At 43.8% G+C, this 18,164-nt stretch overlaps 1 protein-coding gene across 1 annotated transcript; it reads right to left on the bottom strand.

Annotated features, from left to right (window-relative positions):
- Window positions 1–8,316: 8,316 nt before the first annotated feature.
- Window positions 8,317–15,952, bottom strand: EIF6 (eukaryotic translation initiation factor 6). The gene is made up of 7 exons (XM_069951777.1): window positions 15,846–15,952; window positions 15,634–15,765; window positions 12,789–12,874; window positions 12,268–12,443; window positions 11,962–12,138; window positions 8,975–9,156; window positions 8,317–8,561 (listed from the first exon to the last, which is right to left on the bottom strand). The coding sequence occupies exons 2-7, from the start codon at window positions 15,738–15,740 to the stop codon at window positions 8,552–8,554; spliced, it is 738 nt and encodes a 245-aa protein (XP_069807878.1). The 5' UTR covers window positions 15,741–15,765; window positions 15,846–15,952; the 3' UTR covers window positions 8,317–8,551.
- Window positions 15,953–18,164: the final 2,212 nt, after the last annotated feature.

Consider the following 18,164-nt stretch of genomic DNA (forward strand, 5'->3'; position numbering starts at 1 on the left):
CTCATCCTCTCCAGCAGCCACAGCCCGCACAGCTCTGGGAGTTGGGTTGTGACATCACCATGTTATCCCGGAAGTGACATCCCCATGTTATCCAGGAAGTGAGGCCTTGATGCAGTAGTAAGTGCAGGGAAAAAAGCACTTTATAAGCATTTCCCGTAATACGTGTATATTGGGGATTTGTATAACATTTGGGCAGCAATACAATACTAAAATAAAAATGTTCGCCAGACTTCTCCTTTAAATCTTCGCACTACTGTACTGACACACAGTGGGTCAGTATACTAGCGCGAACAATTGGAGCTCCTGGCATCATATTGAATAAATGTTGCAGGAGCTCCAAACTCCTTACCATAGCACATCGCCCGTATTTACAGACCGTGCGAATGCCCCCAGGTCCTGGCTTAAAAAGGAGATCTGATCGGGAATATACTGTAGTACTGGATTTTCTAGAAGATTGATATTCCCCACTCAAGACAACCATGCGTGGTTTTATAATTCTGTGAAATTATGACAACCAAAAACAGGGAACATTTGATATGTTAGACATATATATACTTAAAGCATACCTTCCAGCAGCATTCCTTTTGTTTCCCATGCTTCTTTTACATTCCTACACTACTCTTCTATTCTTCTCTTTCTGAAAGGGACTCGTAAGATGAACGCGGTCATTAAAGGCTATGGACACCTTTTGTAGCTATAGTGCATGAACCTTTTTGCTATAGGCTTATGGCTGCGTTCACACTACGTATATTTCAGTCAGTATATGTATATTTCAGTCAGTATTGCAACCAAAACCAGGAGTGGATTAAAAACACAGCAAGGATCTGTTCACACAATGTTGAAATTGAGTGGATGGCCGCCATATAATGGCAAATATTTGCTGTTATTTTAGAACAACGGCTGTTATATTAAATTAATGGCCGTTATTTACTGTTATATGGCGGCATCCACTCAATTTCAACATTGTGTGAACAGATCCTTTCTGTGTTTTTAATCCACTCCTGGTTTTGGTTGCAATATGAGGACCACAATACTGACTGAAATATACGTAGTGTGAACGCAGCCTATAGCTGTATCCATGTTTTCCGGGACTTCCTAGGGCTGCATCCAACTTCTGCAGCCACCAGTATTCAAATGCCGTGAGATTCACTCAGCTCTAGTCCTTACTAAACACTTAGTTTCTGTTCTGCAGCCTCTGCAGTTTGCTGTGGGTGCTTTGCTTCCTCTAAACACTTGAACTTGTTTATGAAGGCCATTTAGTTGCTTTATTTAGCATTTAATTAAAAATAAAAAGTAATGGCATTCCAAAATTACTTTTTCCCCTTTCTTAATTCAGTGAATATATTTAGATTTTTATTCCAAAGAGATTCATTAAAAATGTTCAACAGTTTGGCTCGGTCCCTGAGTCCCAAGTGATCGTCTAAGATCAGGTATGATCGCATAACTGCGAATGGGATTTATAATATAAGATTATTTGAAATAGAAGTTAACGCAGAACGCGTTTGATGAATAGAAAATGCCTCCTACAGTGCCCATAGCCTTAAAGGGGCACATGGGTGACGCTGGTGAAAAAAGAAATCTTTCAAATCAGCTTTTGTCATAAAGTTACAAAGTATATATTTGTAATTTACTTTTGTTTAATAATCTAAAGTTGTCCAGTATTTATCAGCTGCTGTATGTCCTGCAGGAAGTGGTGTATTCTTTCCAGCCTGACACAGTGCTCTCTGCTGTCACCTCTGTCCATGTCAGGAACTGTGCAGAGCAGGAGAGGTTTTCTATAGGGATTCCCTACGGTTCTGGACAGTTCCTGACACGGACAGCGGTGGCAGCAGAGAGCACTGTGTCAGACTGGAAGGAATACACCACTTCCTGCAGGACATACAGCAGCTGATAAGTACTGAAAGACTTGAGATTTTTAATTATTTGTAAATTACAAATATAAAACTTTCTGAAATCAGTTGGTTTGAAATAAAAAAATTTCACCAGTGTAATGCATTTAAATAAACAGGTGTCCATAGCCCTAATTAGGAATAAAGCCGTCTGCACCTTCACATTAAAAGAATTTGAAGAAGCTTACATTCTGAAAATGTTTTTTTCCTTATGTCTTAGGTGTTTGTCTGTATTCTGTTAACGTTGGTTAATGAAAGGGTCTTTTAAAAAAAATCCAATGTAAAATATGCGCTGGACCACATTAGATGTTTGACCTTTTGTTAATGACCTCTGGACCATTGATGTCACTTGGAGACGCTGTACATGTTTATGGGCAAAACGTAAATTTCCTTTCTTTTTTCCAGTTTTGCATACTGTATTCACCCGTGCCTCTTCGGATATCCTATTGCATATTTATGATGTAATTTTGCACAAAGGTTATATGGTTACTGTATAACTAATCGCGGGGGGTCCAACCTCTGTACCCCCCCCACCAATCTCCATATCTGACTCCGGCTTCTGTATTATGAATAGAGCTGCAGGTACAGCACGCAAGCATGGAGTGATGGAGAGAGGTGAGTACACTGGAAGAGAGGTTGTACTCTGCTCTTTCTGCCATTCCATAGGAATAAATAGAGCCGCAGGTCACGTTCTGTTCCCGCGGCTCTATTCATAATACAGAAGCTGGGGCCCGATATGGAGATAGGCAGGGGGGGTACAGAGGTCGGACATCCCCCCCCCCCCCCCATCTCCTACTTTTCCCACCCCATCTCCTACTTTTCCCACCCTGTGGATAGGGGAAATGTTCATTTTTTCTGGAATCCCCCTTTATACTTGTTGAATCACCTATAGCTACCATTATTTATAACAAACACTCCTTCATGGCTTTCATGTTCTTTTATGGAGCACTTATTGGGTTTTTTTCTGTATACACTAAGTTCACTAAATTCTTTTCTCCCCAGTTCACCATTGCTGACGCCAGGCAAGTAACGTGCATGAGCCCTATCCTAATTAATAGGGCTTGTGCACGAAACTCGCCAGGTGTGGGATGGATTCATGGAAAGAAGTATTATTTTTCCTGAGGTGTACATTAAAGGGGACCTGTTAACACTTTTTTTTTTTTAATGCTTTGTGCAGGACCTGAAGGATAGTGGGAAATAAAAACCAAAAAATGAATCCATATGTCATGCACCTCCCTGTCCTGGATATACACACTGTGCACGTCTTGGCTAGAATGCTTAATAGCATAACAAAGGGGTGTTTGATTGTTTTTCTTAACAGGGATGGGGAACCTTCGGCCCTCTAGCTCAGTGCTTCTCAATTCCAGTCCTCAGGCCTCACCAACAGCTCATGTTTTGAGGATTTCCCATACAAAGAACAGCTGTGATAATACCTGATGCACTGAGTATAATTATATCACCTGTGGAAGACTAAGGAAATCCTCATCCTCAACCCATCAAATTGAAAAGCAAAATGACCATTGAAGACTAAACAAATCAATTGGCAATTCACTGCATTTAGTTTAGCAACAGAGATGGGCTCGACTGGAGTGTGTCTCTAAGGCTGTATCCGTGTTACCTGGACAGGGCTGCATCCAGCTTCTTCAGCCCCTGACATTCAGATGTTGCACGATTGGACTCGAGCATACTCAATTTGTGCTCATCTGTGTTTAGTAACCATTCCTATACTCAACATTACTGCTAAGTGGTGATATCACAAAGGTAATAAATATGCATCTATATGGGACATCCTGAGAAGGCTCGGGTGGCGGGTGTCTCTGTGCACGGTAGTTCTCTCTACCTCTTTTTGTTTTGTCTGTCTTCCTACAATTTGTGCCTTATGTTGCTTCTTCCCAAATGCACTATTTAAATTAAATCTATTTACCATTGCCCTGAATTTGTTTCCTTGTTTTTTTTTACTTCAAGGAGTCCTATGAAGAAATGTAGGAAAGATCCTTTAGGGTGCGTTCACACATACAGGATCCGCAGCAGATGGCGATGATATCAATGTAACTAAATAACTGAACACAGCGTCAAATCTGCGCCATCAGATCTGCTGCGGATCCTGTACATCTGAATGCACCCTTAAAGTACATGTTAGAAATGTAATCCGAATATAACAGCATCGGATTGGACCCACCAAATCTTTATCCTACTTTAAAGGGAACCAATCGAAAAAGAAAAAAAAAAAGGCTATTAAACCACTTTTAATACATCCCATGACACTTTGCAGACATATGTATATTGATTCCCGTCTGCTAAATGCGCTTCCATCTAGTCATCTGGGCGTTTCTTTAGGTCTAGTCCCGGTCCCAGTGATGGGTTTGGCTGTAATCACACTTCTATGGGCGTTGATTCACAGCCCTTTGTCATGTGATCATCATCCTAAGGTGGGCTTAGCAGTGTGTAGCAATTTGGTAGACATGCGCAGTACAGCTGCGTCCTATCCCCTCTGTACTGCACATGTCTGAAATAGCCTTGTACTCAGTCCGAGGCTACATCTGACATATGCAGTACAGGGGATATATACTTATATGCTCCGAGTAACTCAATTCTTCACAGGTGCTTTATAGGATTATGATTTTACAAGTAAATCACTTTATAGCAGCAGTCTGCTGCCTTATAACTCCGTGCTGCTTCCCCCCAGGTGTTGGGAAAAACTGGATCCAATCATGGGAGATATTTACCAGGACCGGATCCAGCTTTTCCTGCCGAAGCTATGTTAACATCAGTGGACGACTCATGCATTTAAGTAAGTACCCTCTGATCTGCAGAGGGGAGGGCGTCTGATTCACCTAAAAAACCTCACTGTTGGAAATGGATGCTTGATTCTCCCTTTGAATTTAATGGGGTTTGTTAGTGCTTGTTCCACACTGAGGGTACAAACACACACGCCGTATACGCAGCTAGATACGCAACAGATATGCAGCAGATTAGATCTAAATAACTGAACACAGCATCAAATCTGCTGCGTATACGGTGTGTGTGCTTGTACCCTGAAACTGATCTTTAGGAGACTTACTAACTGCCATGTGTTTCATTTCTATACAGGGAAGCTGTAATTCTGAAAGGACAGGTGTGTCTAACAAAGGGGTCATTCAGTATATAAATATTGCTTATGTACAGCTACAAATGTATGGGAAAATGTTTTGGGAGGCTATGTTCACACACAGTATTTTGCAACCGAAGCCAGGAGTGGAAAGGCTATGTTCACATACTGTTAAAATTGAGTGAGTGCCATTTAATGTCAAACAACGGCCGTTGTTTTAAAGCAGTTATTTGCCATTAAATGGCACTCACTCAATTTCAACAGTGTGTGAACATAGCCTCAGTGTTTTGCAAATTACTAAGCCAAAAAAAGTGTGTGTGAACATAACCTAATGGTACTTTTACATAGACAAGATTTATCTAGCAGATTATTGAAGCCAAAGCCAGAACAGACCATAAACAGAACAGGTCATAAAGGAAAGGCAGAGATTTCTCCTTTTCAAATCCATTTCTGGGGCTTTGGCTTCAATAATCTGTCATATAAGTCTGTGTAAACGCACCATAAAAGTCATTAACTCCCATAGCTACAGATATATAAAATCCAGCTCCTCCGGCGGTTTCCCAGTTCTCGGATGATCACTGACACTTTTACAGGGGCCTAGTATTAGCTGAATCAGGGTTTCTAGTAACCATTGTTGCTAATCACTGGCACAGGTCAGGGGGGCCGTAACTGAGTGGCCCTCTGAAAATTATCTTCAAGAATAGCAGTGACTGGATCTATAGAGTAAAGTGTAGCTCATCACACACAGAACAACAGTCATGGAGCCCGCCTAGATGGCACTGCCCGATGAAATGAAGCCATATTAGAGCAGAAAGAAGAGACAGACCAGTGTTATACAGGTATATAGTGAATCTGCAGCACTTAAACTTTTGGAGAACCGCACATAGAGTAAGGGGGGGGGGGGGGGGGGGGGTGACAAGTCAGTTGTGCCACATGGTTGTTTGAGGAGCAAACGGTGTGGCACAACCAATGAAGCAGATGCCATGGGCTGCCCTTCTCTGTTTCCTCTCTGGGTGGGTCCACCACTGGGCAAGTATCAGGAAAAAAAAAAAAAAATATGATGGCAATACTCACCCTGTTATTCACCGACAGAGATGATCAAACCTTAGGATTTTGCAGGTTCGAGCGAACTCAAACATTCTCGAACCTACAGCATTTGATTCCCAATGCCTTCTCGTTTCGTGGGGAAGGAAGAGACAGCCCGGGTAGTGCCTGGAATTCCGGGATACAGCCTATTACCCAGGCGGTACCCGGGCGTCTCTATGGGAGGGCTTGCACGCCTCCACTCAAAGAATATCATAAAAGTTCAAATCTCAGCACTCACCATTTTCATGCTTCCAGAAATCTTTTATTATAGAAAATTCATCAGATTTTTTTACAGCGGTAAAAAACAGGATGTTTCAACTACCGCCCAAAAAGAATTTCTTCCACTCAAAGAAAAGACATGTCAATTCTTTGAGCGAAGAGTGAGCCTTCCCATAGAGACGCCATTTGAGACTGAGAGACAGGAATTCCGCCACATTTGCTCAGTGTGAACATACCCTTACACTGCCTCAATGCGTTTACCCTTCCATATTTTGGATCTTCAGGAGACATATTAAAGCGGATAAACCAATAAGATACATGTTAGGGTGCCTTTACACAGATTTATCTGACAGATCATTGAAGCCAAATCCAGGAACAGACTATAAACAGAGAACAGGTCACAAAAGGAAAGATTTCTTCTCTTCTCAAATCCATTCTTTGCCTTGGCTTCCAAAATCTGTCAGATAAATCTGTCTGTGTAAATGTTTAAAGCGACTCTGCACCCACAATCTGCAAACCACTTGTACCGTCAGTTAGCTGCTTTCAATCCGAGATCTGTTCTGGGGTTCGTTCGGCAGGTGATGCAGTTATTGTCCTAAAAAACAACTTTTAAACTTGCAGCCCTGTGTCAAACGGCCGTGGCCTAGATCAGTGATTTTCAACCTTTTTTGAGCCGCGGCACACTTTTTATACTTAAAAAAATCCCGCGGCACACCACCAACCAAAATGGCACTAAAACAGTACATATTATACATATAGTTAATAATATCGATTCTAAATGTATTTATACTCACTCATTGTGAAACCTGGGCCTGTATGCTTCTTTCCACCATGCTTCTCTCCTGTGCTTCTCTCCACCATCCCCATGTTTCTCTCCCCCATGCTTCTCTCCCCTGTTTCTCCCCCATCCCCAGGTTTCTCTCCCATTGTTTCCTCCTGTTTCACAGGGGCACCATAGTTTGGGGAACTTTCCCCACGGCACACCCGACCATGTGTCGCGGCACACTGGTTGAAAATCACTGGCCTAGATTGTGTATGCATTAGGCTGGCACACCCTCTCTGTGCCTCCTCCCCACCCTCCTCATCATTAGGAATGCTCCTGGCAGACTGCCTAATATTCATCAGATGTGTGAATACTGAACATGGGCTGGATCATTAAGACAGGAGAAAATGTTCCAGTAGCATTCCTAATGATGAAGAGGGTGGGGAGGAGGGACGGAGGGGTGGTGCAAAGTTAGGGCACAGATATTCTAAGCCCCAGCCATATGGCACGGGGTTGCAAGTTTAAAAGTTGTTTTTTAGGACAATACCTGCATCACTTGCCGAACGGACCCCAGGACAGATCTTGGATTAAAAGCAGCTATCCGAAGGTACTCCTGTCACACAGCACCGAATCCTCTGTAACCACACAGTGACATAAAAAAATTTGTGACAGATACACTTTAAGGCTACGTTCACACAACATAACTTTTCTATTAATCACTGCCATTGTTGCCGATTTGAAACAATGGCCGTGATTAATATAAAAGTTATGTTGCACTGCAGTCAGAGGGAATCCTGGCCGGAGTGTATACACATTGTACATGTCAGTTTTGTGCGGCTGCTATTCACTGAATAGCAGCCGCACATTCCTGACAGGTCACACAATGGACAGTGCGGCTCCGGCCACATGCTCCATTGTGTGCTATGGCGAATTGGGATGAGGGTGCACACGGATACGCCCGCATCCCATTTCAATACAAATGAAGTTTATCCAGCCGGTACTGCAGTACCGGCCAAGATAAACTTCACTGACACCGGCCGTTCTGTGACACAGCTGGGTCACAGAACGGCCAGTGTCACACTAAGTGTGAACGTGGCCTAACTATGCAGTAAAATGTATGAACTGGGGTACTACTCCACGTTCATACTAAGCAGCATTTGCCCCCACACCTGCCTAAAACCTTAGCACCAATGTGTTATTTAGCTAGATGTGCCTGGTGGATGAGCTCATTCCAAATCATTCCATATAATGTATTGGTCTGTAAAACTGAATGAAGTTATAAAAATGTATTTTATTATATTTGGAGATAAGGATTAAGTGCAGCCTATATATACACTTGCTTATTTTTACCAGGTATGCTGTACACAGATACTTCTGTCCAGCGATTATGCATTACATAGAGTAGTTGAAGCAGTGGCGGCGTAACTAGTACAGTAGTGATCCTCTTCTGTTAACGGCCAGGTACAATTTGATCGACGGCGGCCGACTGTTAGAATGATGAACGGTTTATGTCAGGCTAAAATGGAAGAAAAAGCAAAAAGGTCAATGAAACCTTAGGATAATAAGTAGTAGAGCTATAACTAAATAGGGTTACATAGTGGTGACACTCAGGGAATCTGTGAGCCTGTAGTGCTATGCCTTACAGACAGCCCCAATAACAGCTCCACTCGTGTGTAATCTTGCAGCTCAGTCCCATTGAAGTGAATGGAGCAGAGTTGTAATACTACAAACAAACCTGAGGACAGGGGTGGCGCTGTTTATGGAAGAAAGCAGATAAGTAGAGATAAGCATACCCAAACTCTCTGCATTAGATGACCGGTGGCTGAAGAAGTTGGATGCAGCCCTAAGGCCATTTCCATATTTTCCAGGGCTGCATCTAACTTCTTCAGCAACATGATACATTTGTTTAAGTAAAGGAAAGTCGCATACCTGTCAATCAGAGAGTCTCTCATGCTGGTGGCAATGGTGCTTGGCTGAGCATCACTAAGCTTAAATACACTTTCAATGACGGACAGTTCTGTACTTGTTGTGTCCAGGCCACAAAAAGCGCACCAGTCATTCACGACCATTCCTGCTGCAATCACTTCACTGCCTCGGTTTACTGTACCAGCCTGGCAATTGAGAAGATAACACTTGGGTTAACAGGTGCACACAGCCATCATCACCCATTTTACGCAAATACACAGATTTACATAACACTTTAACCCCTTCATGACCAAGGTCATTGGTGCCCGGATGTCCAGGTCAAATTAATCCCTTGCCGAACCAGTTAGTAAATTTACTTCATGATGCATTTAAATGCAGCTGTCAAAACAGGTGCATTTAAATGTATTATTTCCCCCTTTGCCTGGTGCCTAGTGGGATCTCCTTCTGCTTACTGGGCCAGGGCTCAGCGTCGCACTGACACTGACCCCAACTCGGCAATTGATGTATCTGGTCTGCTGCAGACCAGAGTAATACAGCAATGATCTAATTGATCATTGTTGTATTAAGTATAAAAAGAAAAAAAAGGTTTTATTAATAAAGAAAACCCTCCCCTAATAAAAGTTTGAATTAGGGCTGGGCGATAATGGCCTAAATTAATATCGCGGTTTATCGTACATATTGCCGCGGTAACGATAAATTGAGCAATAGTTATGACACGCCCCCTTTTGAAAACCACACCCATTTGAAACACGACGTTTCGGCGTCTCCTATGTCATTTTCAAGTGGCACATAGACGCCAAAACCCTGTGGTTTACTTATGAAGTTTGCTGCACATCATTTTATGGAATAAATCCACATTTTCACATTTGTACTACAATCAGAGTGCTGCGGAGTATTTTTTACTAGCTGATTTGATCCAAGGTTTAGGATTTGTCTGCTGGCACCCACAGTGCTGCCTATATTGTTTGCTATAGCTATCTATCGATCAACCTCTCTATCTAAGATAGATAATAATATATAGATATTAGAGAGAGGAGATATAGATAGATTATATATCGATAGGAGTCCTATCTATCTTGTATCTATCTACGATCTGTATATCATCTATCTATAATATATCTCCTCTCTCATATCTATCTATATATCATCTATCTCCTATCTATATATAATCTATCGATCTAATATAGATAGATTTTATATAGATAGGAGATTTGATGATATATAGATAGTAGATACTAGATAGATAATAGGAGATAGAGAGATAGATAGATGAGATAGATATATGAGACATCTATATCTATCTAATTTCTCTCATATCAATCTATCTATTTTACCTGCTGTTCTGCCCTGACCCCTCCCCCCTCCCGCACATACAATTGGGGTCAGGTATGGGGTCGGCACCTCCTTGCTCCCCCGGGCACCGCTCTCTCCCGCACAGGAATCCTCCCTGTCACATATATCTGCTGTCAGTGTCCCGGGCAGAGTGTCACTCATGCCTGCTTCCAACACTGACAAATGATAACGGGCCCCGAGGATTCCTGAGCGGGACAGAGTGCGGGGCCCGGTGGAGGGAGGATGTGCTGACCTATACCTGATCCCCTGCAGCCACTGTATGTGAGGGAGAGGGTGGGCACGGCCCGCTGTGAGTGCAGCTTCCAGAGCCGTCCGGCAGCAGCAGCAGCAGCGATGAGCACACACTGGAGGGGGAGCTGCTATTTGGAAACAGCCTGTCACATCTCCAGCCTTCTTCCTTACCCCCAGCAGCATTGTTAACAGTGTCCTGAGCCGAGCGTCACACATGGCGCACTCTCCGCGTGCATAATTGCCTGAACTATCACTATGTTTAGATGAAACAAATACGCAAAAACAAAAATTAGCCCAGTCCTGAAGGGGTTAATATAATTTTCCTCCCCACCTTCTAAGAGCCATAACGCTTTTATTTTTCCACCTACAGGGCTGGTTGGGTTTTTTTGCACCATGACCTAGTTTTTAATGGTATCATATTGGTGTAATAAATACATTTTTATATTTTTTTTTAATTAATAAAAAACAAATCAGCAATCCTTGTGGTTTTTTTTTTTCGCTTTTCATTTACGCTGTTTAGTGCGGGAACAATATTGTTATATTTTAATAGATTGGATACTTCCACACACTATGATATGCAATATGTTTACTTTTTGTTTGTTTGTTTTTTACATAGATTTTGATTTGTATAAATCTTTATTGGGGCTTTTATTTTATATATATTTTTTAAAATTTATATATTTATTTTTTACACATTTTGTATTGCATATGTAAGTCCCAGGGGTCTTATATATGCAATGCTCTGATTGCATATACTGATGAATGCTATGCCATAGCATAGCATTCATCAGTATTATCGGCTATCTTTACATAGAGTCTGCCAGACCAGACTCTATGCACAGATCGAAGATCCGACAGGACGGAATGGCCATGCTGCGGGGGTCCCAATCAGTCAGTGACAGGTCCTTGTCCTGTCACTGACTACCTTAAATGGTGCAGTTGCTGTGCATCGTGGCGCTTAAGGGGGTTAATGACTGCGGCTGCCTGTCATTATGCCCAGGCCTGGGGACAGTAATCTGTGCAGGGCTAATCGCACTAAAACGGCCCTGTACACATTTAAAACCCCTTCACAGCCAGGAACGTTTATATATGTTCCTGCTGCACGAGGTACGTGCAGCAGGAGCGTATATAGCCGTATCGCTGACGTGAAGGGGTTAATAATGTAGTAAAGACTTCATGTTGTTGCGTGTATAGGATTTTCCCACAAAACACATGCTTAAAGGGTATTTCCAGGACTTGTCATCAATGGTCTATCAATATCTGATCCATCCATGTATACAGACAGATCCATGTTTCATCTAGTGGCTGGGCTGAGCAACTGCGGCTTAGCTCCCATTGAAGTGAATAGTAGCTGAGGATGAAGCTGAAATTCATGAAGAATCCAAAACCAAAAGTGAGTTTCTTACCACTAAGGGGACTTGGAGTAATGATGACAACTCATCCTGGTTCTCTATGGATGTTTTGGGGTGCACCAACCCCCCCTGATTACTGAAGGCGCAGTAACTGCCAACAAGGACCTGATCAGCAACCGTCTGCCTGAAAACCTCTACTTTCAGTATATCCGCTAGGATCTCCTCCGTCTCCTGAAACACAGAAAGAAAAATGAGAACCTAATATGTTCTGAGACATAGAAAGTCCAGAGTCTGCTAAATCAACAAACACATGGACCACCCTGTATGTGTGTGTATATATGTATATATATTAAAGCATACCCGGTCCAGATCGGGGTGTACGAGGGCGACATAGTCATTACAGGAGATTACGTTTCCCAGCGCTGACAGCCGCTCCTCCACCCTCTGGATGCGCACGGTGTCCGGCAGACTGTTCCTTATGTGCTGGAGCTCCTGATCTGTTGTGCTGTTTGGAACTAAGAGGCCATTTCGGTTTCCTATAACAAAAGTGAACACGTATACAGATCCAATATCTCAGTATTTCCATCATGTCTTTTCTTTGGGCTTTACGGGACAGGCCATCAATGTTATCGGTGGGGGTCCGACTCTGAAGAGGCCACAGCACTTGTATGAGCAACCCTGTTGCCTCTTCAAGGTTCACTCCTTCAGCAAGTCTGTGCTCTGTACTATGAGTAGCTATGGGAAGTAACGTGCACCACCACTATAACAATCATATGTAATGATTACAGCCAGAAGAAAAAACTGATTGCTCTATCTAATCAATGGACACAAATCAATAGAAGGCTGAGAGTTGTAATTTTATATATATAGCATATACGCACCTACACACATTCTTCCTATGATTCTGCATCCGGCTATTGAGGCGTGCACAACCGGTATGGTCTCAGAAAGCTCCCCCTCAAATACACTGTAAGATGAATATACAGAGAGACAGGGGGTTTAGTTGTATGAAGTAACATTATGGGGGAGATTTATCAAACATGGTGTAAAGTGAAACTGGCCCAGTTGCCCCTAGCAACCAATCAGATTCCACATTTCATTCCTCACAGACTCTTTGGGAAATGGAAGAAGGAATCTGATTGGTTGCTAGGGACATGACAGAGCTCCCTGACCCTGACGGCTGTCATCTTCTCCCCACTTCCGGGTACGTCACAACCCAGGTTCAATGTCACAGATGGATAGGTTTTAGCCTGCTCAGCCAATCAGTGATTGCAGCGGTGTCCCGCCCCAGTCACCGTGTAGCTGAGTGGGGCATCCATCAACCAGGTCGTGACGTAGCCAATCGCGGCTGAGCGGCTGATGACGAGGCCACGTCATCAGCTGCTCAGCTGCGATTGGCTGAGCACAGTTATGCTCAGCCAATCGCGGCTGAGCTTCGGATGAGGCTGCAGAGGGCGGCCGGCACTCGGGAAGATCAGCCGGCCGCCCGAAGAAGACGTCACTGCTGAGGATCGGAGACCGTGGTCGGCACATGACAGGTATGTATAGCGCACCACACTTCCGGGTACACGGGTGGGGGTGGTGGGACACGGGGAAGGGGGCCATTCACAGACATAACATACATTACAAAGTTGTATAACTTTGTAATGTGTGTTATTCTGTGAATAATTTTTTTGCGCCGGACAACCCCTTTAACGTGTACGATAACCCCGGTTGTTGCTGTTTTTTTGGCAGAAGGCTGGCTTCACGATACGTTTTTGCAATCCTTTTTTTTTTTTAAAACTGATGCATTTGTGTGCATCTTTTTTGATCAGTTTTTCCATTGACTTCCATTATTAAAAAAAGGGATCAAAACGGATCCGTTTTTTTTAACGGACACAAAAGTAAGGTCAGCTATGTTTTTGTGTACGTTAAAAAAATGATCCTTTTTTTTTTATAATGGAAGTCAATGGAAAAACAAATCAAAATGGATGCACACAGTTGCATCCGATTTTTTTTTGCAAAAAACGGATTGCAAAAACGTAGTGTGAACCCAGCCTAAGAGACAAACCTGTCACAAAACCTGCACAATGTGAATGTGTATTTTCTGCTGGAAATGTTTTACATGTGTGAACACACCCCTATGGTGCTTCTCTTCTCAGAGCTGACATCAGGCGGGCAGAGACACTGGGCTGCACAGATGCCAAGACAACTAGCTGACATTTGGCAGCCACTGGGATCAGATTAACATAACACGTGCACAATACCCGCCCCAGTGACTGTCCTACCCAGTGTGCAGCAGCGTCTCTACACTCCCGAGGTCAGATCAGGCAAGAGCCCCTCCATGACCTCTTTATATGAGAAAATATGCTAAAAATAAAACTGTTAAATATTTTACATTGCTCCTAAACTAGAAGTAGTAGAACCCTCCCCCCCCCCAGTGGTTTATTAAATAAGGACATCCCCTGTCTGTGTACCTAGGACACCCCTCTATAAAGACCTGCTCTACAACTGTATCAGTGAGCATGGGGTATTCAGTAGCTCCAGCAGAAAGGTTGTTATATATTCCTCTGTGTTCTTTCCAGTCTGGCACAGTGCTCTCTGCTGCCACCTCTGTCCATGTCAGGAACTGTCCAGAGCAGTAGCAAATCCCCATAGAAAACATCTCCTGTTCTGGACAGTTCCTGACATGGACAGAGGTGGCAGCAGAGAGCACTGTGTCAGACTGGAGAGAATACACCACTTCCTGCAGGACATACAGCAGCTGATAAGTATAGGAAGACTTGAGATTTTTAAACAGAAGTAAATTACAAAATCTATATAACTTTCTGACACCTGGTGATTTGAAAGATGTTTTTTTCCACTGGAGTACCTCTTTTAAATGGAGATCATCCTTTAAGGAGTCAGGAGGCCACCATATTTGTTAGAAGGTTAGCCAGCGTTGCCTTAAATGGCGGTTTGGCTGACTTTTTCCTCTAATGTGTACGGGACACATACCCTTGATGAGACCATCTCTTCAAACGGGCTCTGTAGACATGTACCACCGGTCAGGATCTTGGGCCTAGATTTATCACAGTGTGTAAAATATAGACTGGTGTAAACCGCCCGCAGCAACCAATCATAGCTCCTCTTCCATTTTACCAGAGCTGAAAGCTGAGCTGTGATTGGCTGCAGTGGGCAGTATACCCCAGTGTATATCGTACACCCTGTAATGAGTCCCCCCCCCCCCCCCTCAGTGTTCAGACCCCGACCAATTGACAGAACGTGTCGGGAGAAGAGCCTGCTAAGTGTGTTCTCTCCGTCTTGGTCACCGCACGGAGAGCGGGGGAAGAAGCGCTCAGCCGCACACTTGTTCTGGTGACTGGTCGGGAGGGTTACAACACTTAATTAAAAACCTTTAACATGTCAAAAGTTCCCCCCCCCTTTTTTAAAGGGACAGAAACACTTTAAACTGAATCATCAACATCATTTTTAAACCGGTTTATACCCTTGAAGGAAAGCAGAAGGGTTTTTCTAATCACTGCGCACATGATGTTACACAATGTTAGCATTATTGGTCATGTGACCACTGGGTATGACGTCACTCAGCAGGATATAGCATCACTTATAAACACAGCTCCATATAATGGCTGATCCCCCCCCCCTTTTGCTTTATCACATACAGCTGTATTTATAAGAACTGGTCTCCTCACCACGTGACCAACAAGTGACATCAGAGTAGAGTAAGCCCAGGGTGACGTCACCCACCTGTAGAAGTTCTCCGAGCCTCCTATGGCCACCAGGCAATACGTGTTAGTCAGTTTGGCGAAGCAACCGATCTCATTGTTGTTCTCAAACGAGGCGCGGACTGCCATGGCTGCTCGGGACGGGGTGTTGTCTCTGGAAACACACAGCAGAGGAGCTGAAACACTGGCGGCCTTACCGTCAGTCCCCGCCTGAGCACCGGCCCCGGTACTTACCTAGCTCCGGGACCGATCACTCTGCCGACTTCCCGTCCTCAACCAAACACGTGGCCGGGCTACTGACCGGTTGTACTTCCGGGTTGCACCGAGCTGTCAGACGGGGTCAGGAAGGCGACCAATAGGAAGCGAGCATCTTAGAGGGCGGCGCTTGAGGCGCAGGACGCCATCTTTACTGTGTCTGATTCCAGTAATACCATGCTGTTTGCTACACTTATTTCCCCCCAAAAAATACCTGGATACAAAAGATGAATATACAGGGATGGTTTGATGCAAATACATATTGTTATATGCAAATCCTAGGGTCTTCTGCCCCACACACTGCACCTTCTGAATATAATACAAATGAATTATAATACACATGGTACCCCTCTTATTTTATATTAATATAAAACGTTTCAATTATATTATAATACACAGGAATAATGGGAGTGATACAGTGCATTTTGCTGCCTCCCGTATTCCGCCGCTTCGGTCCCCTGTATGCAGCCTGGTATTGAGACGGGAGGTGGCAGAATGTGGAGCGGAGGGAGACTACCCCATTAATGAGGTATAATGTACTGTGTCCCCTTAACTCACTGTGCCCCCTCACAATGAGGTATAATGCACTGCAACCCCCCCCCCCCCCTTTAACCCTTTAGCCCTTTAACGGGGCCAATTTTTGTTTTTGCGTTTTCGTTTTTTCCTCCTTGTGTTTAAAAGGCCATAGCACTTGCATTTTTCCACCTAGAAACCCACATGAGCCCTTATTTTTTGCGTCACTAATTGTACTTTGCAATGACAGGCTGAATTTTTGCATAAAGTACATTGCGAAACCAGAAAAAAATTCCAAGTGTGGTGAAATTGAACAAAACAAACGCATTTCTTTTATTTGGGGGGACTGTGTTATTACGCCATTCACCCTGGAGTAAAACTGACTTGTTCCTCAAGTCGTTACGATTACTATGATATGTAACATGTATAACTTATCTTGTATCTGATGGCCGGTAAAAAATTCAAACCATTGTTAACAAATATACGTTCCTTAAAATCGCTCCATTCCCAGGCTTATAGCGCTTTTATCCTTTGGTCTATGGGTCTGTGTGAGGTGTCATTTTTTGCGCCATGATGTGATCTTTCTATCGGTACCTTGATTGCGCATATACGACTTTTTGATCGCTTTTTATTACATTTTTTCTGGATTTGATGTGACCAAAAATGCGCAATTTTGCACTTTGGGATTTTTTTGGCGCTTACGCCATTTACCGTGCGAGATCAGGAATGTGATAAATTAATAGTTCGGGCGATTACGCACGCGGCGATAGCAAACATGTTTATTTATTTATTTATTTGTTTACTTTTATTCAAAACATGGGAAAAGGGGGGTGATTCTGACTTTTATTAGGGGAGGGGGCTTTTTACTAATAACAATACTTTATTTTTATTTTTTTACACATATACTAGAAGCCCCCCTGGGGTTAGGGTTATTCCCCCTGAGGTTAGGGTTATTCCCCCTGGAGGACTTCTCGTATATACACTTTGATCTCTCATTGAGATCTTTGCTGTATACGTATGCTGCAGCCAAAAACAAACGAGTGCCGAGCCGGGGTCGGCAACACCTTGGAGCGGTCCCCGGCCGGCTGCAGACAAGGAGATCGCTTCTCCGGGACAACGTCCCGGAGGAGCGATCTCCCCCACTAGACACCAGGGAACGGCTGCCTCCGGTAATTGAAGGCAGCTGTCAACTTTGACAGCTGCCTCTGATTACTTGATTAGCGGGCACGGCGATCAGACCGTGCCCGCTAATAGCCGCGATGCCCGGGATCGCGGCGGTTCAGAGCTGGGTCGCCGCGCGGCCCCGCTCTGAACACCTGGGGACACATGACGTACGGGTACGTCATATGTCCTTAAGAGGTTAATACACTGTATCCCAGTTTTCCAGGCGTTCTTTACAATGTATCCACCCGCTGCACGGAGGAAGCAGGCAGCGGGAGTCAGCCGCCAATATTTCTGATTCATACAAACCAGAAATCTTCGCTCATCTCTACTTATAACATGTTATATATGTAATATGTACGTAGCTAGGATTCACGGGGCCCCATAGCAAAAAATTGTAAGGCCCCATAGCAACTGCCTACCCTGCCTCTATGGTGGCTACGCCATTGTGGCCACTCTATACTTCCGGCAGTTGACCAAAGGGTTCAGTCGACTTTAGTAGAAGTTGTATGGGCATCTGTAGAGACACAGGTGCAGACTGGGTACAATGGGACCACTGACACATTAGCAACGGATTGGATTTAATAAATAATCTTTATTTGTATAGCACCAACATATACCGGA

This window comes from Dendropsophus ebraccatus, chromosome 14 (assembly GCF_027789765.1).
Source record: "Dendropsophus ebraccatus isolate aDenEbr1 chromosome 14, aDenEbr1.pat, whole genome shotgun sequence".
Classification (NCBI taxonomy): domain Eukaryota; kingdom Metazoa; phylum Chordata; class Amphibia; order Anura; family Hylidae; genus Dendropsophus; species Dendropsophus ebraccatus.